Raw genomic sequence first — 26,280 nt, 5'->3', positions numbered from 1 at the left:
GCAGAATCTGCCATGAGAAACTATAGGCACAGCTGCAGGACATGAGACTAATTAATTAGAGCGACAGAGAGAGAGGAGTGTGTGTGTGTGTGTGTGTGTGTGTGTGTGTACGTGTGTGTCAATTTAACAAAGGTGCAGACGGTCAGACGGTTTTTCTCCCTGGAAATAAAAACGTCCGGGTTTCCGAGGCTAGTGGTCACATGGTCAGTTTCCAAGGCAACTCCCTCCAACGTCCATGCCACCCAACCCAAACCAAACCAATAAACAGATCAGAACATTATGGTTATAATGGTTATTATGGGACATTATTGGTTCTTGTAAAATTCGGCCTTCAATACAGACTCTTGTCAGAATTTGTCATGCAGTTTCAGGGGTCATATGCGACTCTTCCCAGGAAATGTATAGCAGGGTTTCTTACATAAATGTTTTCTTTTTCTGTTGATCTCCATCTCCTTTAAAGTGGCTGAACTCGACAGACATACTGTACAGAATGGAGCAGAAGGAATGACTGCTTTCTGCTCTTTGTTTGTTTTTCCTCATGAGAAATGGAGGTTCAGAGCAACACGAGAACCATTCCAGAGCAGCCATATGTACTCCAAATAAATAAATACAATAAATAAATAAATAATAATTTAACTGTGTGTGTGTGTGTGTGTGTGTGTGTGTGTGTGTGTGTGTGTGTGTGTGTGTGTGTGTGTGTGTGTGTGTGTGTGTGTGTGTGTGTGTGTGTGTGTGTGTGTGTGTGTGTGTGTGTGTGTGTGTGTGTGTGTGTGTGTGTGTGTGTGTGTGTGTGTGTGTGTGTGTGTGTGTGTGTCACAAGTGCGTGTGCTTTATGAATCTCCCACCCCCAACATTGAGCTCATAGCTTTTTGTGATGGTTGGTCGTATGATTTCAGATACATTGACGAAGAGTTTGAGGGAGAGATCAGGACAGCCATCTTTTTTTTTCATTTTTCACAGTCAATTGGACATAACATACAGTAAGACAATGAATCATCTGTTGTGCCGATTGACATGAGGAAGAATTGATCAACATCTGTGTTTAATATCAGTGTTAAATCACCCTCTCTCTCTCTCACTCTCTCTCTCGCTCGCTCTCAAGACATTTCAGTCGAGGTTTCAAGATAAATTGAAATGGCAAGGATTGGTATTAGATAAATTGAAATGTCAAGAATTGGTATTAGATAAATTGAAATGGCAAGGGTTGGTATTCTTAATTGTGTTGTTGATTTAGGGAAACAATTGGAACCCTGAGGGGAAATTACTTAAACTCTCTATTTCTATAGCTCTCTCTCTCGGCACATTTCCCCTCCATATTCACTGCTCTTTCCTTCACTGTCTGGCGTGTCTGCTTCTCTACTTGCCACCCTGGCTTTTTCAACGCAACATGCCCAGCAGCCTCTGGCTTTCAGGGACAAAACAGGAAACACTCAGTGTGTCTTAATGAGTGTCAGGCCAGAGACGGAGAAGAAACAAACACTGCTGTCTGTCCACACCCCGATCCCACTGTAAACACACTTATCAGAGAGAGAGGGTATGTGCATCTGTGTACGAGCAGAGAGAGAGAGAGAGAGAGAGAGAGAGAGAGGGTATGTGCATCTGTGTACGAGCAGAGAGAGAGAGAGAGAGAGAGAGAGAGAGAGGGTATGTGCATCTGTGTACGAGCAGAGAGAGAGAGAGAGAGAGAGAGAGAGAGCGCATCTGTGCATCTGTGTACGAGCAGAGAGAGAGGGTATGTGCATCTGTGTACGAGCAGAGAGAGAGAGAGAGAGGGTATGTGCATCTGTGTGAGAGAGAGAGAGAGAGAGAGAGGGACTCTCTATGTGCATCTGTGTACGAGCAGAGAGAGGGAGAGAGGTACTGTGCATGTCCCTGGCATATCTTTTCAAATGGGGGTCCGCGGGCTAATTAGTGTCAATTTGGGGGTCCTTGACATGAAAAAGTTTGGGAACCACTGGGCTAACATACCTCATGCTGTCAGGTCGGCCTACCTTAATGCATTTAGCTTGTCCAGACTATATTTGACCGCGTGTACAGTGATTTCCAGTGGATTGTGGATTATATTGTTATTATTAATTCATAAACAAGAATTGATGACATCAATTAATTACCAGCTTCTGCCTTATATCCCATGGCTGAGAGGTCGGCTAGAGGCAAAAAGTGTGTGGTTGCCTAGAGACGAGGCAGCCAATCAGGACGTTAGGTTGTCAGTACAGCCAATGAGAAACATAGGTCTCACCTACAGCAAGTTTAGGTCGCAAAAGCACCGCAGAGAGAATGTTGACCAGCTGGGCTTACTCAGCAGCTGGTATTTTTTTTTTTACACAAACACTCAACTGAGCGCATCTGTAGTCTCAGATTTTAATTTATGTTATGGTCTATAAGCTGCCAGTAACCCCTTTTCTCCTCTCCATGGCATGCTTTGCGATGCACATTTTAATCTGTATCATTCGTGCAATTTGCTAAATGAAATAGACTCATTTACTGACTGTTCAGTCTTGCATTGCAGAGGCTTGAGAGAGCTATTGGGCCACGATGAAGCACATTTCTAACAGCCTGGTCAGAAAAACATCCACTGTTTCTCTGCAAACAGGACCCGTTTTAGTACTTTGTGTTCTCAACCTTTTTTTACACCAAGTACCACCTCAGAAAATATTTGGCTCTCCAAGTGTTTGGTTGTAAGAGGCTGTTTGAGAAGTGCTTCATGCGTTCATTACATACCACACTGTCTGTAGTGTGGTTTTTGGCAGTAAATTTCTATTTTAGTTTTAGTCATAGTCTCTTGAATAGTTTTCATTTAGTTTCAGTCACATTTTAGTCGCCTTGAATGATGAATTCCTGTTCTGTTCTTTGTCTATATAGAAGTGTCTTATTTGTACGTCTCTAAATGTTTTGATGAATTGAACATGGTGGACCCTCTTGTAAACAAGTGTAATGCTTAATTGGGTCGTCCACTCACAGTTAACAGCCTTTGTATTGAGTTTGTGCTTGAAATGTACTGTAATTCTGCAAACTGTTAATAAATATTTCAATCAATCAATCAATGGTATAGGCTATTCCTCTTTCCCACTCCACTTGAATCCCAGATTCTGCATGATATTAACCAGTGTATTTGTGCCGCGGCAGTTAATTGGTGCTGGGTGCGACTTCACTGTGCTCCTGGGCGTCACTCACATATAAAAGACTCTCTCGATGTCCTTGATTGATTGATTGATTGAAGTATGTATTAACAGTTTGCAGAATGTCAGTACATTTCAAGTACAACTCATACAAAAACTGTCGACTGTGAGTGGACGACACCATAAAGTATTACACGTGTTTACATGAGGCTCCACTATTTTCAATTCTTCATAACATTTAGAGACGTACAATTACAGTATACACTTCTATATAGCTAAAAACACGAAATCATCATAGAGGAGGTAAAAAGGGGAAAAGGCGGGAGGCTTGCTCCATCGCTGTCCCCCCCCACCCATGGAGCAGGGAGCAAGCTTGTCAAGTCAAACCCACGTGACTCCCATTGAAAATGAATTGCGAGCTGCTCTGCCCCCCCCCCGCCCCCCACTCCCCCAAGTGCAGCGAGAGAGCACCCTGTCTTTTATATATGTGACAAAGTTGTGCTGTTCAAGTTCTGTGGTCCATAAGACATCCACCACAACACACAACATTCTCCTCTCGATCCACACTTCCAACCAGTTTTGAGTTCACGATTGCACCATTTTTAACTCAGCTGTGTTTATTAGTATCTTAGTCACCGCCCACCGTTTAGCTTGTTGTGAGCTGTTGTTGTGATCGTGTACGCATCGGCGACACATAAACAGTAAACACGGCACACACTGACAACATATTTATAATAATATACAGGAAAGCAAAGCTTGTGTCCCATTTCCATGATATCATTGTAAAGTTATTTCCATTCAGGGGGCCTGGTAGCGCTGTCGCCTCACAGCCAAGGTTAATTAAATCAGGTTAGGCAGCAAAGACCGTACGGTGGACTCCATGTTGCTCTCTGGAAGGAAAGAAACATGCGCAATGGGCTATATTCTGTGTTCAGCTTTGGTCTCAATTGCGCATGTTTCTTTCCTTCCAGGGAGCAACATGGAGTCCACCGTACGGTCTTCGCTTCCTAACCTTATTTAATTGACCTTGCTCACAGCTAGAAGGTCCACTAGGGTTTGATTCCCGCCGGGGACGCTGCAGGGCAGTGTTGTTTTTGGCAGTACATTTCTATTTTAGTTTTAGTCATAGTCTCTTGAATAGTTTTCATTTAGTTTCAGTCACATTTTAGTCACCTTGAATGCTTTAGTCAGTGTTAGTCTAGTTTTAGTCGACTGAATATAATAAGATTTTAGTCGACTAAATCTTCCGTTGATTTAGTCTACTAACATGTATTTTGGCGGGCCTTGATGCCGTCGTAATGACTGTTTTTACACATGCTGAAAACAGCCGATCTACTTGTAGATCAGCTATTTTCAGCATGCATGTAAATTGACTTATTCTGGATCTCTTGTCCACTAGTCCCTTCCTAACATTTTAGTCTAGTTTGTATTTGTTGACGAAATTGTCAGTATATTTAGTCTTAGTTTTAGTCATCATAGCTTCGTTTTTTCTAGTTTCCATTTAGTTTCCGTCAGTGAAAAAAGGTAGTCGACGAACATTTTTCGTCTTAGTTTTAGTCGACAAAATGCACACTGCTGCAGGGGGCTTGTTCTCTCCCTTGCGTCATCAGCACCCATACCCTATAGGTTGGGTTTGGCGAAAGGGCCTTTCTGTGTGGAGTTTGCATGTTCTTCAAAAAAACACAAAACAACATGCAGTAATCCTCCTGGTCTCTATACTGCCTCCCCCTGGTCAGCCTGATGCAGGGGAAAGGAACTGGTTGGAATAACATGTTCCTTCCATGCACTATAGGTCCTACCGGGGAAACTCCCCCCGCCCTGTCAGGTGATAAGAAGCAGCCTTCTCACTCCTCATGCATTGAAGGAAGCATGAGCTCAGTTTGGGGCTCTCCCCAGGTTGGCAGAGAGCGAGTATAGCGCCCAGGATCACAGCTTATAGGCAATTGGCACTATGTGAAAAAATGGGTTACAAAAATCATGGGATAAAGATTTACATTTTATTTGTATATTTTTCTTTTTGAGGGAGATTCCTCTGCTTTCCACCCGATGGTAGGCGGTGGTACGCGTGCCACGGTTTGAGAACCAGTGGTGTAAGCCAACATTGAGAGCTGACAGGAGCTTGCCCTGGTCCTAGTATATTTATGATGTTTTGGAAAGAGAGGGTAGATAATTAGATATAGCTACCAAAAACAAGCTCTGGAACACATGGCATCACACGCTGTGTTACAGAGAGAAGGTCCGTTTGTCTGGGCACTTAACCCATTTAAGGACTAAGGCCGATTTCTTAAAAAAAAAAAAAAAAAAGTCTCCTAAATCATGACAGTTTTCAGAAAAACCTATGTTTCTATGTCAGTGGTTCTCAAACTATTTCACGTCAAGGACACCAGAAATTATATGTAATTGGCCACTGACTCCCATCTGAAAATATGTTTTTCCAGGGACCCCCCCCCCCCCCCCAGAAGAAAGATTTGACTTAACAACGTTCGCTCTGAAAGAATATATATTCAAGGATTCGCGCCACATTTTCATGATTTTTCAAAAATAGCAGATCTACAAGCTCATAGCGCTATGAGCTTGTAGATCTGCTATTTTTCCATAGCTAAAGTACAACATAATCCTAAAAACACCAAAAGGGGTTCCCGTCCAGAATGTGTTTTTTAATCCTTCATACGACTTCATAATGGTTCTTGAGTACGTTTCTGTCACATGGAGATGATACCTGAAAATGTTTTATTTATTTTGGGGGTCTAATACTCCCAACCAGTACATTATCTATAGACTAGAGGATGTGCTGCACATGCTATCAGTAACGAGCACAATATTTATGCATTTCTGGCTCAGAAAAACACTCTAGTCTGTGCCCACTTTCTGTCAGGTCCTGCACACACACACTGATATTATTCCACCTCTGTCAGCACCATTATCGCATCAGCCTTCCTAGGATGCCACTAGCTGTGCGTGTGTGTGTGTGTGCGTGGGTGTGTGCATGCGCATGTGCGTGCGCACGTACACGGGCTCTCGTTGAAAGTAGAGCAGTGCATTCCGCTCTACTTAAAGCTGTCCGTTACAATGCAGGCCAGTGTCACACCGTAGATGGCCCTTAATTCAGTTTAGTTCAGGCTATAATGAACACACAGGCCATTAAACAGGGCCACCTAGGGCACCTAATGCATTGCCATTTCTCTGTAGCTGTGGCAACTGAGGGTTCTCTTTGCTTCAAACTTGTCGCTTAAGAACGTTTCTTTTCTGTTTTGTTAAAGGTTTCTTTATTGATATTTTCACATCATCATAATGGCACAATAGCCTGTGTATGTTTGTTACCCCTTCTCCCACCCCCCAAAGTTCCTGCTCCGAAAGTCCCACATGGTATCTTGTACCATTAGCCAAAAGAATGACATACGAATAAGACACTTTAACATTACATTTGAAAGGGAATGTTAAACAAGGATATAAACAAGTCAAATAAGTTAAGTATAGACAATAGAATATACCTAAGAAAGAGCGTTGTTTGATTCCCAGTCCAAACTTTAGTTCTATGAGGAATGTATAAAATGGTTCTTTTCTTATTTATAAAGAAGACTCTATTATTAGAGGAGATACTTATTGTGGAATTTCAGAAGATATGCTTGCTTTTGCTACTTGTCATTTTCACACCTTCAAATCTTGAAGTACAGAGGGTTGTCGTTCTGTAGTTATTGTACCAATAACTACAGTGTTGTAAAGGTTTAAGACAGACTATTGTTGTGGGGGAGTCGAGATTGTCAACGTTTGAAGGGGTCTATTAAAACAGTATTGGGAAGATGAGATGTTCTTTGTATAAGGGGCAGTGTCCATAGAAAGTGACAAAGTGCCTTTATTATTTATTTTCTTGCTAGAGCTTTTCTTCCATGCAATTCTTTTTTGGATGTAGGAAATGAAATGGGGAGAGAGTGACAGGCAGCAAAGGTCTGTCGGGCTCGGGAGTCGAACCCGTGGCCTCGCTGCATCAGAGCCTATAATAATGCGGGGTTATGCCCCGTCCTTAACCACTTGGCCATCGGCACTCCCCCCCCCCCTGGGGTGTAATTTATGGTAAACACACGCTAGGAAAGCTATACCAGTGTTGCGTTTCAGCTCTCTTGGCAACCAGCGTTTGGCTGAGTGTAGAACCCAGAAAATAGTTACACTTTTGACAAATACCACTTTTTCCGAAGCAGAGAAGTGCTCTGGATATGATGTCCAAAATGCTTTTTGTGGTCACAGCCTCTAAAGCAGTGGTTCCCAAAGTGGGGCCCGGCGGGGACCCCCAGGGGTCCTTGAGGGAGTTCCAGGGGGTCCCCAGCTAAATGATAGTTTGGAACCCAATTGACCCTTATGGGTCTGTAACTCTGAGAGTTAAATTGGCACAATTCTTTCCTACTCGGTCTGTGTCTCATAGGAGGGCTGTGGGCAGTTCAGAAACCAGTCCACCAGTGACATCATCGATGGCGTATCTAAGCTAATAGAAACTGCAGGCTTTCTAGTCCTGAAAAGTTACAATACGAAAATGGAAGCCATCGTTCCCACTTCCCCAGATAATAAAAATCTAAACATTTTTGTAAAAAAAAAAAAAAGGGTTTAAAAAAAATCTGCCCAACTTGAGACACATACTGAGTAGAAAACAATTTTGCCATTTTATCATGATTATTATTGAGGACCTATGAAGATAGGTTGAAAAGTGGTGAAGTGGTCCTTTTTAAAAGAAAAACATAAAAAAAAAACACATCATAGCAGATCTACAGCAGATCTTCTATCTATTTGTAATATCTAAAGCAAACCCAACACTGTGATGTGAACAGGAAAACTATGTCCTGTGTCTGCCAGCGTGTGCCGGGAAACCTTTCACTTCCAGAAAAACAAAAACAATGAAAGCTGGGAAATTTGGACCCAGATTCTTGACTTGACAGAAGAGAACAACATGGGGTGGCAATTCTCCAAAGGGAGCTGATAATATCGACGTGCCATTTTCACTAGGGATGTTATTCCCTGTGATTTAACTCATGTGGTTCCCAAACATTTTAGCTCAAGGCCCAAAAGCGAAATTAGACTTTTGCCCAGGACCCAAACTAGTGACAATAGCAGATCTACAAGCTCACAACATAAACAGTTCTGGATACATCGTTCTGCAACGCAACTGCCATGCCTTGCTTCTATATGAATTTAATATATGGATTCAACTGCCATGCCTTCCTTCTATATGAATTTAATATATGAATTCAACTGCCATGCCTTCCTTCTATATGAATTTAATATATGAATTCAACTGCCATGCCTTCCTTCTATATGAATTTAATATATGAATTCAAATGCCATGCCTTATATGAATTTAATATACAGTATGAATTCAAATGCCATGCCTTCTCTCTTTCTCTCTTGAGTGTTTGGGAGCCACTGCTCTAGTGCCACGGTTAGGTCAAAATGTCGAATTCAGTGGTTCCCAAACCTTTTCATGTCAAGGACCCCCAAATTGACACTAATTAGCCCGCAGACCCCCATTTGAGAGATATGCCAGGGACCCCCATAAGAGAAGATTTATTTTACGGCTCTAGCAGTGATTCTCAACCCGTTTAATTTCAAGGACCCCCCAGATTGACATGAATTTAGGCTACGGACCCCCATTTAATGGCATCTCTGAGACCCCAATTTATATTGTAAAACCAATGTTAATTTAAAGGGGCATTCCACTCATTTTCAACATTTTACTATGTCATTAATATACCTTAGAACTGTTGTGTGTGGAAATAATATAAAAGTCCCCACATTCTGTGTTTCCTAGAACTGTAGGTATGAGCATGAAAACAGCATGGTTGTTTTTCACCACCTGTGCGCAACCTAACACACACACAAACACACACTCACATATTAACTGTATATATGGTGATTTCGGGTGTGACAGTACAGTACAGTACAGTACAGTACAGTACAGTACAGTGGAGGGTACAGTAGAGGGACCCCTACACGGTAACTCTGTCATTTCTCAACCGTTTCGGACGCGGGGCGGCTCGCCGGAATCAGGCCGGCACCCTGGGTGCGTTCCTGTGGGTCTGGAACCCCCCCCCCGGGGACCCCCACACAGAGTTGCACCATTTACTTCACACAGGTGTGATTTTTTTTGGGTGCAATTGAGCTCAGAAAACCTAAAAAATACAAAAAAATACAAAAAAAAGCGGTTCCCGTTCTGTGAGTTGAACCGTGGCGATCCTGGGTGAAAATGTTTAAGAAGCAGTCCACTAGATGTGATGAGTGTAATCTGATCTGCTTGGAAAGTCTTTCCTATCTATCCCATCGCCGGCGCGGCCACTTCCCAGTGTGTCATGTTGGAGTACTAATCATTATGATGGACACTAACAGCCTCGTGTCTGACCTCCCCGCTCCACTTTCACTGGCCCAACATACAGTATGTACTCGCACGCACGCACGCACGCACGCTCGCACGCACGCACGAACGCACGCACGCACGCACGCACTGCTGTTTCTATTGCAGTTAGCCAATTTCGACCAGACTAGATTCTACAAATGTGATGCTTTTTGATACAGAGACAGTCATGGCGGCAATAACTGTTCAGGAGAGGAGAAAAACAGATTTATTAATTTTTTTATCCAAAATGTAGCTAGGTGTAATGTTAGAGTCCACAGAAGTGAACCTGAGCCTGTTTTCTCTAAAACATTACTCTAAAGCCATATCTCCAAAACTGGTGGGTCAAACTGAACAACCAATATGTCAATTTGAAGCTATGATTCCCTGCTTTTATGACATGAAAATTCAAAAAAATCCAATGGCAGTCCCTCAGTCAAATTTGGCCACATACTGTATGTACTCACACGCACGCGCACAGAGTGAGAACACCTGCAGTTGCTTTGCTGTTTCTAATGCAGTTAACCAATTTAGACCAAGTCAAACCGTTACAACATGTCAAACTAGGGGGTTTTCATGATTCTGAATCCATTCCAAAGCATTAGTTTTGCACAAAAAACACTCCTTGGGCTAAAAACGGCCATAGACGTCATGACAAATGTGATGAGGTCAGCACAAATGTGATGAGGTCAGCACATTTTGGTGGCTATGGCTGGCAGGAAACCAGTACGGAACTGGTTTCCTGGTGTGAAATTGTTTGCGTTTGTTTATGTGCTAAAAGAGTGACTTTGAGAGCTGTTTTCCTGTTACGCTGGAAGTCAATGGCAGCCAGAGTGGCTATGATGACTATTGGCAGTCCTTCGCATGGACAAGTGTGGGAACTCCTGGGTTTAGACGGTGGGCAAAGGCAGGATGAATCCATATTAGTTTCTGGCTTTAGCGTTGAACCTGTACAATGAGGTTGAGAATCAGTATTCACACCTTCTCTGGAGTTTTCTGCCTTACATGAAAAGCACCACTGCAGAACACGGGGCGACATGACTTCAAACTTTTTGCTGTGATTACGAATGTGAGCCATTGCAAAAAATAAAGAAACCGCATCGTGGATTTGTGGGCTGTGTAGATCACCATTAATCAGTGTTTAGTCAGACTAATCAATTTAGTCTATTATAAAAGATCTATTGGATTTTGTATTGTGTTGATTCAAGGGAAAAAAAGGAGAAAAATATATATGGTTTATAAAACAACTGCTTCTTCTGCATTATTGGATTATCCTACATGAGCATCATTTTGTTGGTTCTTGGTTCCAAGTATGGATATATTTTTGCGCTAATTGCCCTGCAGCTCTAGTGCAGAATCACTGCGATGTCATCCAGTCATGGCTCTGTTGACCTGTTGACCTTTCACCTCAGCGATGTGAGGGGATGTTTATAGCCCGAGCGAGCGTTGCCTTTTTCCACAAGCTGTGCAAAACGTATTGCAGCAACAGCCTTTGGGTGTATGCCACGGAAGCTATTTACACCATCATGTACCGCTATGCTCGCTGGCTTACGTTGCTACACTGAGCGCTTACTGTACTAGTATGCCAAAATGGCTATTTGTGGAGCGGAGAGAGAGAGAGAGAGGGCTTTGCTCTCCTCATCATGTGTAGGTCAGTAGGCTATCGGGTCAGATCTAATACTGTACTGCATCCTAATAAGTCCAGACTAATGGTTCAGGGTGGTGTCACTGATGGTCAGATTTGCTGGGGTATGAGCCGGGGGGGTGCAGTGTTTCCTGCAGGAAAAAGCTTTGGCATGGAGCTGGGCACGGGCCGCGCGCCGAAGATTTTGATTCATTAATTAATTAATTTGATTGATTAATAAATAAATAAATAAATTAATTAATTAATTAATTAATTAATTAGATTAATAAATTAAGATTAATTTGTATTATTGCTCTTGTATTGCTATTGGAGACACTGGGGAGGCACTGGGGGGACACTGGGGAGGCACTGGGGAGATACTGGGGGGACACTGGGGAGGCACTGGGGAGACACTGGGGGGACACTGGGGAGGCACTGGGGAGGTAGTGTCCCCTCTAGGCATTAATTTGATATCACTGGTGTTTTCTCCCCCGCTTCTGGTCAGACCGAGTTAAATCCATGCATTTTGGGAAATGTAGACTGTCTGGCAGTGATACATGTATATTTGATATAGCAATGTTCAATAATATAAAAATCACCTGTGTGAAGTGAGTGGTGCAACTCCGTGTGGGGGTCCCCGGAAGTTCCAGACCACCAGGAACGCGCCCAGGTTTCCGGCCCATTTCCGGCGAACCGCCCCGCGTCCGAAACGGTCGAGAAATGACGGCGTTACCGTGTGGGGGTCCCTCTACTGTACTGTACTTTCACAGTACTGTACTGTCACACCCGAAATCACGTAATGGCTGCTATAAACTCATCTTCCCATCATGCACCTGTGCACAGTGTGAAGCTCAACAGCGCCACTTTATCACCTGTTGGTACTCTAGACAGACATGCATACATACACGTATACAAAGGGACACACATACAGTAGCTGGGCATTGGAGTGCTGCACCCTATGGTTGCACCGCTCAAAAATGCTAACCATATGAACCCTGCCTGGTTTTTGTGCAAATTTGTGAATAAAACAAATAATATCTTAGCCCAAAATAGCAGATGTACAAGCTTGGATGGGTTTAAGGGCTTAAATGGATATATTTTTTTAAGAAATCGAACCCTGGTTTCACTCATGGTTGAGTTGACTAATGTGCTTGCCAAGGAAAGTAATCATTCTGATACTATGCTGTCAACTATAAGGGAGTGGAGAACTTTGAGCACTAGCCAGGTGTGTGTCATCATCACGTTCCATTTCCCATCTCCGTTTCTTGCTGGTAAGCAACTAAGCACTCGGCAGCAACAAGTCATGGATGTTATTGTCTCCACCAGGCCGAAGGCATGGGGAGAGAGTATGTTTTGCACTCCGTCCGTGTGTGTGTGTGTGTGTGTGTGTGTCCGTCCTTCCTTCCTTCCGTCCTTCCGTCCGTCCGTTATCAGCTAATCTCCGGCACCGTTGGCCCGATCCATGCCAAACTTTGCGCACACACTCCCTGGATGCCAACAACGAACCTCTGCCCCAAATATTCTTCAATGGCCTGTTATAGCGCCACCATGAGGCCGATTTAGGCAAAATGCATTTCTGTACATTACTCGTACACATTTTATCCATACATCACACAATTCGGTATACACTATCTTCATAGTCATGTGATCAACACGGATCTGCACCATTTCCCATCTTCCATCCTGATTGGCTAAGATTGGCTTCCAAAGCTCACATGATTGGTCCGTTTCGAACAAAATGTCGCAAATCACAAACACAGTGTGCAATTTCCGTGAAATTATACACGCACATTTCCACTAGGCCGAGGACGACATGCCACTCATTCTTTTCCAAATCAGCCTCATGGTGGCGCTATAACAGGCCAATTCCTGTTTTTAGCTATAACTGCATCGATCTGTATACAACTTATGTATGCGCACTCCCTAGAGGCCATGTAAAAACATTGTCTCTGCATCCCTCCACATCTACCGGTTATAGCGCCACCATGAGGCCGATTTCTGCAAAACACATTGCTTATGTTAGTCGCACAGATTTCATCCAAATCTCACGCAAATCGGTACACATGATCTCTGTAGTCATGTGAACAAGACAGTCTGTTGGATTTCTCAGATTCTACACTGATTGGCTAACATTGCCTTCCAAAGTTTTCAGGAGTGGCCCGTTTTGTTCAAAATGCTGCACATGTCCTGAATTCTATCCTCAGAGATGCTATGAGTGATCTGGCTCTGCATTTCCTCAACAAAAGAACATTGTTGCAAAAAACAAACAAACAAACAAACATGTTTATATTACTCCTAAACATTTTGCCAAACATCTCACACAGTCCTATCCTCCTGGTGGAGACCTGTGCCCGGAAGGGCACTTTTTCTAGTTGATATTGATACGTCCAGTGTGATCAGCTTTAGATTCTACAGGCCACTCCGGACTTCCCACACCAACACTTTATGATATGAACAATAAGGCCATCACACGGCTAGCACTCTCAATGGCCGCGTTTCCCGTACAGATTTCTTACGCATCTTCTTAAGAGCAAAGTTCTAGACACGCGCAGTGAAGCATGACGCCTGTGAACATAGAGGTTCCGTGCATAGATGTGCCACTCAATGGTAGGCCTCAGGCCTGGTATAGGCCTCAGGCTTGAAGTCTGGTATATGGTAGGCCTCAGGTCTACCATTCTGAAATTTAATTTAATAATATTTGGACTGCTGGACAGCTGACAGTAGGCTCTCTTTACTCTTTAAATTAATCTGTGACATGTTACCGATTCCTACCCGCTCCGAGATTTCTTTCACATTCCGACCGAAATCCGATTATTTCCGACATTCCGAGAGACCCGAACCAGCTGAGCCAGGCAGACATAAATGTGGACTATATAGAAATAATATAACTATTGACCAATTACCATTTTATGATCAAAGCGCGAGAGAGAGACAGAGAGAGAGAGACACAGACAGACAGAGAGAGACGCGCTATAGAGGGTGAGAGAGAGAAAAAAAAGAGTATATATATATATATATATATATATATATATCGTCCATATAACGCCCATGGGCCGTTATTTGCAAACTTAATCAGCCTCACCCCTCATTTATATTATTATATGCGTGTTCACCGTGTTGAGTTTGCAGATCTCCGCACGCCACTCACCTAACAACAGCGCAACACCAGTCCTCCGGCTCCACATCCATAAAAGAAATATAGGCTATAGTTTCAGTTTCAAGTGCCTATGCAGCCTATGCACAACCAATTGTTTTAATTCAAAGTGGTATAGGCTTATACGGTATTCTGTGAAATGTTTATTGTCATCCGTGTATCTACAAGCTCCAAGTGTTGCATGACAGCGCTTTGTGAGCTTAATTGCAGATCATCCATTTTCGGTGCGCAGGTCCTCACTGCCTCAGCGCAACCACAAAGTTGATATTTAAATCGTGCTATAATCGGGCAATCTTCAACCGATTGTTCTAATTCCAAATGGCCTATAATCCGTGAAGTGTAAATTTTCATTGGGTGTATAATTCATGTTTTTTATATGCTTTTATTAAATTATATGGAGTGAGATGCTAACATCGGCATATAATGCTCAAGCACAGTTCACGTGCACTGCATGTAGTGGTTACACATGTGTGTTGATACGCTCCCTCTTACAATTAAATCAAAATGCATTGCCTGCAATGTATATTGTTTACCATACTAAAAAAAGATGACTGCATGTTTGGTGGCGAGCCTTTCCAAATAAATAATTAGCCTACTCCATTCATATACTGCGCCATGGCGCAGCAAAATGAAGACGACGCATGGAGTTATAATAGCTGCATTTTCCTAAATGTGCTGTCACGGGTAATCCAATAATTCTAAAAGAAATATAAAACGTATGGCAAGATGGCTGAAATTCTCTAGATGATGCTAAAAATATTAATTTAATTACGACATTTTTATATTTAAAAAGGCTTTAGGAAAAACGGGGTTGCTTCTAAATTCATTCATGCCTTATGACATCTAGGTATTCTATGTCTATGTTGTCGTGTTTGATGGCGTTTCCCAAAAAAGGACATGGTGTCTGATTCGCTGCCCATGCAGCCAATTATGCAGCAGACAGGCTTCTGTTTGCGGCCTAGAGGGCTACTGCGCGTGCCTAGAACTTTGCTCTTAAGAAGATGCGTAAGAAATCTGTACGGGAAACGCGGCCAATATCACGTGACACTGATCATCCCCTGTATCGCTTTTTCAACCTCATGCCATCAGGACAAAGATACAGAACCTTACCATGGAAAAAGGTCCGTTTCAGTAGGAGCTTTGTCCCCTCAGCCATCGCGGCATTAAACAAACTGCCCCGCCGATAGGATGGTTCTGTACACAGTGGGGAACTCTGTGTTTTCTGTACTATGTGTTGTTTTTGTTGTTGGTGTTGAACAGACCTGTGAAGATGAATATCCTTCGGGATATAAATAAAGATTATTATTATTATTATTCCCTCTCTGTCCTGAGTCCTCACTGCATTGTGTGATGGAAGGAGTACAGGAGTAGAATGACAGGCCGTACTGTCGACTCCCTAAAATTCACATTCTATTTAATTTATGATCATTCTGTGGTTCATGACTGTGTGGTGTGGTTTGTTGTATTGGTTGTCTGCCCACAAATCCTCATTTGCTTCATATTGTTTTTCCACTTGACAACTTTCGAACAAGTGTCCCTATTTTGGGCATGTCAATATAGTTGAAAATCGAAAACAATGTGAGTAAAAAGATTTGTGAAAATAGTGACCGTCCTACAGGGTCACATTGTGTGACGCATTGCATTGCGATGCGTTGAGCTTTGTTCACCAATAGAAAAGTCTATTTTTGCTTTAAAGAGCTGTGTTGAGTGGCATTTCAAACTGTTGCATGTGTAGCAGGGACGTGCAGAGAGTGTTAGAGGGGCAGGGGCTGAAATCCCATAAGAGGGCACTTTTGGACAAAAAGTGCGAAAATAGCAGATCTACAAGCTCTCAACGTGTCGCAGCGCGACGCGTTGAGAGCTTGTAGATCAGCTATTTCCGGGGGGCAACCCAGCACTCTTTAGCTAGTGGAGATGCGGTGTGTACGACATGGATTTCTAAACAAATTTGTTCAACGCAAAATACATGGCATGGAAGGAAAGGAGTGGCATTTGCATTTCTTTCACCATGTAGTAAATGCTGCATTCGTGGTCTGGAGAGGAACGTTGTGTGCACGTTCCTGCTGTGTAGTGTATTCTGTAGTGTGTAGTGCTTTCAGTTAGATATAGCCTTTCTATGAGGTCATGGTTGAAACACTCCAATAGCTGAATACTCTCTATCTCAGCGCAAGCTGTCAGCAATATAAATTAGGCCCCGTTAGCTTATATGTGTGGGTGTGTGCAGGGACGTGCGCACACACACTCGCTCACTGTGTGTGTGTGTGTGTGTGTGTGTGTGTGTGTGTGTGTGTGTGTGTGTGTGTGTGTGTGTGTGTGTGTGTGTGTGTGTGTGTGTGTGTGTGTGTGTGTGTGTGTGTGTGTGTGTGTGTGTGTGTGTGTGTGTGTGTGTGTGTGTGTGTGTGTGTGTGTGTGTGTGTGTGTGTGTGTGTGTGTGTGTGTGTGTGTGTGTGTGTGTGTGTGCGCGTGCGTGCGTGCGTGCGTGCGTGCGTGCGTGCGCGCGTGCGTGCGCGCGCGTGCGTGCGCACACACACGTGCACGTCGTGTTATTGCGCGAGCTGCTACGACGGAGCCAAAATAACATGTTGGTCTTTTTGGGAGCATTACTAACATTCAGAGCATCTCAGCCATTCGCCTGAGGTTAGTCTAATGTGTGAGTGAATGTCTGTACGCAGTATTTGATTTGTAGGAATGTATATATTCATCATCATGAGTTAGGGTTGAGGGTCGATGTAGAATGTTTTCTTTGTAATAGGAGTCACATTCTTTCCACTATGCCATGATGTGTGTATCTCTGGTTCTCAATGTGGGGTTCAAGGAAGGAAGGACCTCCTGGACCTCCCTCAAGGACCCCTGGGGGTCCCCGGACCTCCACGCTGAGAACCAGCTAGAGCGAGGAACCAAATAATGGACCCTCATGGGTCTGTAACTCCAAAAGTATGCAAAAGAGGCCCCTTTTCCACCGGTTGGGAATCTGTTCAGTTCAGAACCAGTTTTTAGTCCATGACTGACCTCCAAAATTGAAACGTTAATTATGAATTGAGTGGGCAAAACCATGCCTATATTAAATTGTTTATAGGATCAATATAAGTAAATTAATATATGATAACCCTTCCACAGGAGTAGCCTTTTCATATTTATCACACATTTTGTAATTTTCACCTACAGTAGGCCTATACGTGATAGGTGAATAGGTCAAACTTTAATTAATAGTTATCACCATGAAACTTCCCCAGTTAATTTTAAAGACAATGATTTATTGTATTACACATTTTCTGAAATTGTTTAAATATGCAAATTAGGCATTATGTACTGTAGGAAAATATGCAAAAAATAGAAAATATGAAAAGTTACTACTGTGGAATGGTTATCATATATTAATTTACTATATTTACAGTTTAATATAGGTATGGTTTTGCCCACTCAAATCATAATTAATTTTCCAATTTTGGAGGTCTGGCTCATGGACTAAAATACTGGTTCTGAACTGAACCGGTTCCTGGTGGAAAGGGGTCTCAGAGTTAAATGAACATGGAGGATTTTATAGTGTAAATTGGGATCCCTGACCCTCAGGAAAAAAAAGAATATATAAGATATCAAGCGGGGGGGGGGGTCCTCGAAACAAAACGTCTGAGAGCCACTGGTACATTAAGTCATTCTCATCATCACTTTGACACTTTCTGTCCCCTCTCTCTCCCCCCCCCCTCTTCTTCCTCCTTCTCTCCTCGTCACGTATCTCCTCCTCCTCCTCTCACTCCTTCTAGACCCATGAGTGGAACAAGAACGACGAGCGTCTGCTGGCTGCGGTGGAGCATGGCGAGGTGGAGAGGGTGGCATCGCTGCTGGCCAAGAAGGGTGCCAGCTCCGTCAAGCTGGACAACGAGGGCAAGTCAGCGTGAGTACTGAGTAGCCTATAGTCCATACATGGGGCCATACTGGTGGTCCGGGACGGGAGTACTGAGTAGCCTATAGTCCATACATGGGGCCATACTGGCGGTCCGGGACGGGAGTACTGAGTAGCCTATAGTCCATACATGGGGCCATACTGGCGGTCCGGGTTGCCACTTGCCACATGGCGGCCCTCACCTTCACTTAACCCATTTAGGCCTGACGTCGAAATTTAAAAAAAGTCTTTTTAAAATGTATTTTTTTCTGAAAAACCAAATTTTTCTAAATCAGTGGTTCTCAATATTTCATGTCAAGAACCCCAAAAATTATATGTATTTGGCCGCCGACCCCCATCTGAAATTGTTGTTCCAGGGACTTCCCCAGAAGCAATTGAAGATTTGAGTTAAAAATGTTCACTCTGAAAAAAATATATATTCCAAATTTGCGCCACATTTTCACGATTTTTCAAAAATAGCAGATCTACAAGCTCATAGCGCGCCACCGAGTGGCGCGATATGAGCTTGTTGATCTGCTATTTTTCAATAGCTAAAGTATAACATAATGCTTAAAACACCAAAGGGGGTTCCCGCCCAAAATGGGTTAATGTGGCCCGCAGGTTTAACCATTTAGACCTGAGGACGATTCTATACAATCTACAAATGTCTTCTAAATCCTGACAGTTTTCTGAAAAACCCTATGTTTTCTATTTCAGTCGTTCTCAAACATTTTCATGTCAAGGACCCCCAAAAATATATGTATTTGGCCGCCGACCCCCCCATCTGAAAATGTGTTGTTCCAGGGACCCTCCAGAAGAGTTAAAAACGTTCGCTCTGAAATAATATAATATATTCAAAGATTTGCACTACATTTTCACGATTTTTCAAAAATAGCAGATCTACAAGCTCGCCGTGCTACGAGCTTGTAGATCTGCTATTTTTCAATAGCTAAAGTATAACATAATGCTTGAAACACCAAAAAGGGTTCCAGAATAATATCAGAATACTGATATATTATTGATTTCAGCTGTTATAATTCCAAACATGCAAACATAACCGCCTTCTAATCACTAGCTTAATGAGTAGTATTAAAATGTTATTGTCTTTTTTTTAATGTCCAATGTATTTGTATTTAGTTCATAAAGTTAACATAACTATAATTAAAGGCATTTGAAAGGTATTTTAAATTAAATAAAAATGTTACTTTTCAGGATTGCAATTAAGAAATAGCAAAAAGAAATTCAGGATTTCAAATATAGCAAAAATAGCTGATCTACAAACTCAAAACATGTTGCAGTGCGACAGGTTTTGAGCTCGCAGAGCTATTTTTGCTACGACAGTAATATGCAATGTGGCCCTCTGGAGTGAGTGTGGAAGTTTTGTGGCCCTCTCCATCGTCGACAGAACAAGAGTGGCAGTGGCTCAGGGGTAGAGTGGCCGGTAGAACAGCCGGATGGGAACCGTGAGGTTCATTTTTCTTACACTTTTCTCTACTTATGGGCTGTATGTTGCACCCATGTGTGTCTTAAGTGGTTATAAGTATCCTACAATACTTTATTTCTTTATTTGTAAAGGGCCATGTACAATATTGCCATTTGATGTATTGTACCAGATTTAGCTTCAGCTAATTTCCATCTGCAGTCCCTTTGGAGGTTACATTGAATATTGCAGTCAGAACTGCAGACTCACTCCCAATCTTCCACCCCAGTCTGAAGACCCACCTCTTCAGACTCCATCTTAGCCCATAGCACTTGCCGTAGTACTTGCCCTAGCCTCGACGTCCAACAGGTGTATGCATAGGCTCAATTTATGTAACTTAAATAGCACTTTATGTAGACATAACACTCTATAGTGTATACACTTATAGTTTCATTAGATAGATATTCCACTGTTAGGTTCTTAAGCTTATCTATGATTTTCATGTATTTGATGTATTACCATGTTTTTTGTTCTTGCTTACTGTAAATCTCTCTGGATTAAGAGCATCTTCTAAATGCCTAAATTGAATACACACATAAACAGCACACTCCACAACATAGCAATACAAATATATGTACATACATGGCAGATAATGGGCAATAGAAGTGAAGCCTGTGTGGGATTAGTCAGAATGTGAGTTAACCGGAGGATAGAGATCGGATGAATGATTTGGTTGTGTGATACTAAAGCAGCGGAATAGCCTATAGACATTTGCCAACTAGTCTGAACTCTGAAGCCAAATTCTTCTCACGCTATCTAAGCTAAGTCAGTCAGTCCAAATCTTATCAGCGTGTAGATATGCCACCCTGTGTGTGTGTGTGTGTGTGTGTGTGTGTGTGTGTGTGTGTGTGTGTGTGTGTGTGTGTGTGTGTGTGTGTGTGTGTGTGTGTGTGTGTGTGTGTGTGTGTGTGTGTGTGTGTGTGTGTGTGTGTGTGTGTGTGTGTGTGTGTGTGTGTGTGTGTGTGTGTGTGTGTGTGTGTGTGTGTGTGTGTGTGTGTGTGTGTGTGTGTGTGTGTGTGTGTGCGCGCGCGCGCACGTGCTGTGGTACCGTCCTGAAATGGCCTCTATAGACCATGACATCATGGCTGCAGCAGACTACAGCCTAGCTTTTAATGGTTGCTTTCTTAAGTTTTTGGTTTTCATTGGTCTATTTTTTCCCCGCCTCTTTTTCTTTTTAACCAATTTTGGGCGGGAATCCCTTTTGGTGTTTTAAGCATTATGTTATACTTTAGCTATTGAAAAATAGCAGACCTACAAGTTCATAGCGCGGCACTCGGTGCTGCGCTATGAACTTGTAGGTCTGCTATTTTTGAAAAATCGTGAAAATGTGGCGCAAATCTTTGAATATATATTCTTTCAGAGCGAATGCTTTTAACTCAAATCTTTGGTTCTGGGAGGTCACTGGAACAACATATTTTCAGATGGGGGTCTGCGGCCAAATACAGATATTTTTGGGAGTCCTCGACATGAAAAAGTTTGAGCACCACTGACATAGAAACATAGGGTTTTTCAGAAAACTGTGTAGGATTTAGAAGACATTTGTAGAATTGTCCTCGAAATGGGTTAAAGCAGTAAAGATAACCATGCAAATAACCATGTATATAAAGACACTCAAATGATCCGGACAAAATGTCACAGCTGTTCCCACTGGAATCACAGAGGCTTTTTATCTATAACCACGTGCTCCTATAACGGGGATGCCATATTTAACCAATCTAAGCCACGAACGCCAGAATCCGTTTTAATCTCAAAAACCCACCTCTGCCAGAACGTGAGAATCTGTTTTTCTTTAATTTCATTTAATCCAGAAATTAAAAATAATATATATATATTTTACTCACATGTTAGACAACCTACATACGGATCTGACGTGCACGCGCTAGGGCATTAACCAAACGTGATTTTCGGTATTCGATATTTTTTTGCTTGCTTACCTTGCTCTCGTTTCCATAATATCGCTAAATAATCCATCGAGTTCATATTTTGAACGAGAGGCAGAAATGAAGAGCTTAGTATATCCATCAGATCAAAACCACGGAGAGCTCCCTGGATTAGGAGAGACGAGGCATTCTTTCTGCAGCGGTAAACAGACCGGACCGGACCGCGCATGAACGAAAAGCGAAGCGTATGGTGGCCTTGGAGTCCCAGTCAAAAATAAAAAAAATACGGGGCACGGTGGCACAGTCGGTAGTGCTGTCGCCTCACAGCTAGAAGGTCCTGGGTTCGATTCCCGCTGGGGACGCTGTGGGAGCTGTGGACGTGTTCCCTCCTCCGCGTCATCAGTGCCCATACCCGAGGTGGGGTTGGCGAAAGGGCCTTTCTCTGTGGAGTTTGCATGTTCTCCCCGTGTCCCCTAGGGTAGGTACCCTCACAAAAACATGCAGTAATCCTGGTCTCTAAAACTACCTCCCCCTGGCCAGAATAACGTGTTCCTTCCACGCGCTACGTCTGGTCAGGGAAATTCCCCCCTGTCAGGTGAAAAGAAGCAGCTTGGACTCCTCATGCATAGGGGGCATGAGGTCAGTCCGCTGCCCCCCCAGGTTGGCAGAGGAAGTGTAGCGCCCAGGATTACATTAGATAATTGGCACTGGGTGAAAAGAACTGGGTTACAAAATTGTGGGATAAAAATTATTAAAAAAAAAAAAGCGAAAAATTCAGAATATTCTTCTCTCGTTTGATATCATTGAAGATGCGCTAGGAGTCGGACATGTACACACGTCCTTTGAATCCGTCAGTTGGATTGCTTATGACGTGTGGGCACGTCGGATGGACTGAACCTGTTAATAATGCCGCACCGCCTGCACCGTTGTTGGATAAGCATAACGAAGCTACTGTAGCCACTGTATAGTCACCAAACTGTGGACTAATATAATGGCCAGGATCCGGTGTTTGGGAGGTTATGATTCCATGTTCTTAAATCGCGCGGCCCAGAACAACTCCGTAGCCTACAGTGAAGCGTTGGGGGCTGCCCTTCCTGGTTGCCCAGGATCTCTTCTTCTACTTTTGGTATTTTGCGCATTTGAGTGGCACCGGCCTCACGATCCCCGCCTAGAGTAACGGGAGGGAATGTGTTGGAACCTTGTGGAAAAACATGTATGTGAACTTCCTCAATATAGTGTGGAAGGAAGGTTCGTCTGACCACTCCTGTTATTGACATTAGTACAGTCATGGTCTTATCTACACACGCAGAACATTGATTAAATCATGACAAACAAAGACATGGTGAATTATGGCTTCAAATTTAGGGCACACTGCTCAAAATAATAAATGGAATGATGTGGATGATGTCACCCCAGGCATGACCATATATGGTCATGCCTCGTGACATCAGGGATGGAGATCATTGATGTCATCAATATTAAGCCCATATATGGAGATCCCTGATGTCATCAATTTTGGCCAGCAACTCTACATCTGACCTCAAACCCTTAGATCTCCATATATGGAGCTGACCTGTTCTGACATTACATATGTTGATCCTTCCCCATCCGTCTTACCTCTTGGATGTCTCCCTTTTGACTTATACGTACCTGTCCAATTCCAAACTCTAGACGGGCCTGCCCCAAAGTTATTAGTGCAGCCCCACCCGGCAGCCGGCAAAAACTAGAGTTCTCGGCCCTACCTGGGCCCCCCAAAAAATGACACAAATGATAGAATATATATATTAAAAAAACGTATTTAATTAAATAGGTTATACAGTATGACATTAAATGGTGGAAAGAGTACTCACAATTTTTACTTGAGTAAAAGTATCAATATTACAATATAGAAATGTGCGGAATTCAAAATTTACTTGATTAAAAGTTATTCTACTAGTGCAGTAACTAAAGTGTTTAAATTAATGTAGTGGAGTAAAAGTACAACATTTGGAGAGTAGAAGTACAAGAATTGGAAATACTCCAGTGAAGTAAAAGTAACTCAAAATGTACTTTAGCTGTTGAAAAATAGCAGATCTACAGCTATGAGCTTGTAGATCTGCTATTTTTGAAAAAAATCGTGAAAATGTGGCGCAAATCTTTGAATATATATTCTTTCAGAGCAAATGTTTTTAACTCAAATCTTTGCTTCTGGGGCGGGTCCCTGGAACAACATATTTATTTTCAGGCCAAATACATATTATAGTTTTGGGGTCCTTGACATGAATAACTTTGAGAACCACTGACAACATAGAAACATTTTTTTTTCTTTTCTTTAGAATGGGTCTCTGGTCTAAATGGGTTAAGTACAGCCCTTGCTCAGAGGCAGTCTGTGTCTCAGTCATTGTTTGAGGTTGAGTTGATAACGCGGAGGCCCAGCGTTAATGTTTGACCTCTTTCTCCTCTGAAACACAACACCCACTGACCTGAATGTGTTCAACGGCTGCTCACTGTTCCACACACGTGGAGAAATACAGGGACACATGCACGTTCACCCTGACGCACGCACGCACACACACATGCACGCACGCACACATGCACGCACGCACCCAAGCACACACACATGCACGCACACACGCACACACACATGCACACACACACACGCACGCACATTTATTTGGAACCTCTGCGTTCCAGTCTTTTCAGGACCCACAAAGGAGGAGTCTACAGTGTCTCTATGGTGATAAAACCTGATAGAAAGGCATGTCTGTCTGTGTGTGTGTGTGTGTGTGTGTGTTTGTGCACGCACGCACACACACACGCACATGTACAGTACCTGTATGTATTGCAGAAGTAGTTTGTAATGGTTACTTTAATTAACTTCTTGCTGTGTGTGTGTGTGTGTGTGTGTGTGTGTGTGTGTGTGTGTGTGTGTGTGTGTGTGTGTGTGTGTGTGTGTGTGTGTGTGTGTGTGTGTGTGTGTGTGTGTGTGTGTGTGTGTGTGTGTGTGTGTGTGTGTGTGTGTGTGTGTGTGTGTGTGTGTGCAGTCTTCATGTTGCAGCTACTCGTGGTCTGACAGACTGTCTGTCTGTCCTTCTGGCCCATGGTGCCGACCTGTCAGTCACAGATGGAACAGGTACTGTATAGTCATATTGCCTCCTTGGCTATTATATACTAATGTATTTTTATTGAATGTTTGATACCCTGGCCTACAGTATATAAAAATGCGTAAGAAATAAAATAAAATCACAGCCTGTGTGCGTGTGTGTGTGTGTGCATGTGCAAGCTCAACGTTTAACTTTAAAGAAATATTTTATTCACTAGCATTTGAATGTTCTTATTGGTGGTTGTTTGTTTCTGCCTTTGAGTTGTGTTCTCTTGTTGTTTAAGTGTATGCTTCCGTGTGTGTGGTTTTAGCTACCTCCTAGTCTGGGCAGTACTTCAGTACTTTGGTCAAACAGAGTTCTTTTTAAATATAGCTTTGACTCGAGGATTTTCTGTGGCCTGGAGTTTTCTCTGTGGCTTGGAAGCCTTTTGAGCCTCAATGAAAACAGGCAAAACAGTGAAAACAGTTACATCTGCTGGCAAATCCCATTGACATAATATGGGATTTGCAGGCTGTGACATCACAAACAGCAGGAAAATCAGAGCACTTGTTTGAGCCAGAAAACCCCAGACCACAGAAAAATCTACTGAATGTTATGTATTTCTTAATGTCACAATCCCTTTAAATGTGTCTTTTTGGTTCTATCTTCAGGTTTCAGTGCGTTACACCTGGCTGCCAAAAACAACCAGCAGGAGTGTGCCAAAAAGCTCATTCAGGTATACTGTACCATAATGGAAACTTCTCCAAAAATAAATTACACATGTGTTTTAATATGAGCTCTGTGTCTGTTATTTCATCCAGAGTAAGTGTGCTGTTGATGCTCTGGACAGCTCAGGGAGGACCGCTCTGCACCACGCCGGTAAGGCTTTCATTCAACCATTGAGGACGGGGACCCCCTGTTGGTGTTTTAGGCATTATGTTATACTTTGGCTATTGAAAATTTGCAGATCTACAAGCTCGTAGCGCGGCACCGAGCTTGATTTTTTTTTATTTGACCACCGACTCGCATCTCAAAATATTCTTTTTTTTACAGAGGCCCCCAGAAGCATAGATTGGACTTAAAAATGTTTGCTTTAACAATATTATATAGGCCTATTTTCAAAGATTTGCACCAATTCTCAAGATTTTTCTATGCCGCGCTATGAGCTTGTAGATCTGCTATTTCTCTTTTAAATCCGAAATCGTGAGACTCATATATACTGTAGCTAAAATCTTACATGAGTTATGACACGGATGTTTTCCTGGTTTTAGGGGCACTTCATTGGTTGACTTGACCTGGTTTATTTTGTGTGTCCTTTGTCAAATCCTCAGTGTGAATGTACCCCTGAGAGTGGTACAAATGTAACGTTCTAGACCCGTAAGGGTCCATTTGGTTCCTAAAGGCCAATGCATACTCCCAGTTCGGAGAGTCGGGAGACATCTGGAGGTGCACGCACGGGTCATTACCTTTTAAAACAATGCAAGGAATCTTTATAGGATTTGTATTAATCCTCACTTGGAATGTCATGGCATTGCATTGACGTAGCTAGGAATGCCTCCCAATAAAGCCTCCCAGATCTCTCTGAGACACTTAACAATAGGTCATTTAGACATATATTTGAATTGGGATTTTTTTTTGGGTAGAAAACAAATGAATGTTGTCACATTCCTTCGCTCTCTAGAGCAGCTGGGGGGGGAAATGTCACGTA

At 42.8% G+C, this 26,280-nt stretch overlaps 1 protein-coding gene across 5 annotated transcripts in view; it reads left to right on the top strand.

Annotated features, from left to right (window-relative positions):
- Nucleotides 1–26,280, top strand: part of rai14 (retinoic acid induced 14) — a 76,079-nt gene that overhangs the window by 18,060 nt on the left and 31,739 nt on the right. For all 5 annotated transcript variants that reach the window (XM_079524639.1, XM_079524638.1, XM_079524637.1 and 2 more), the window contains exons 3-6: nt 18,032–18,162; nt 24,534–24,622; nt 25,244–25,308; nt 25,394–25,451. In XM_079524639.1, the coding sequence (XP_079380765.1) occupies nt 18,032–18,162; nt 24,534–24,622; nt 25,244–25,308; nt 25,394–25,451 (343 nt within the window). The remainder of the gene's footprint in view (nt 1–18,031; nt 18,163–24,533; nt 24,623–25,243; nt 25,309–25,393; nt 25,452–26,280) is intronic.

This window comes from Electrona antarctica (genome assembly GCF_951216825.1).
Source record: "Electrona antarctica genome assembly, chromosome: 16".
NCBI lineage: Eukaryota > Metazoa > Chordata > Actinopteri > Myctophiformes > Myctophidae > Electrona > Electrona antarctica.
Note: the sequence above shows the minus strand (reverse complement) of the source record. Positions and strands in the feature narration are given on the sequence as shown.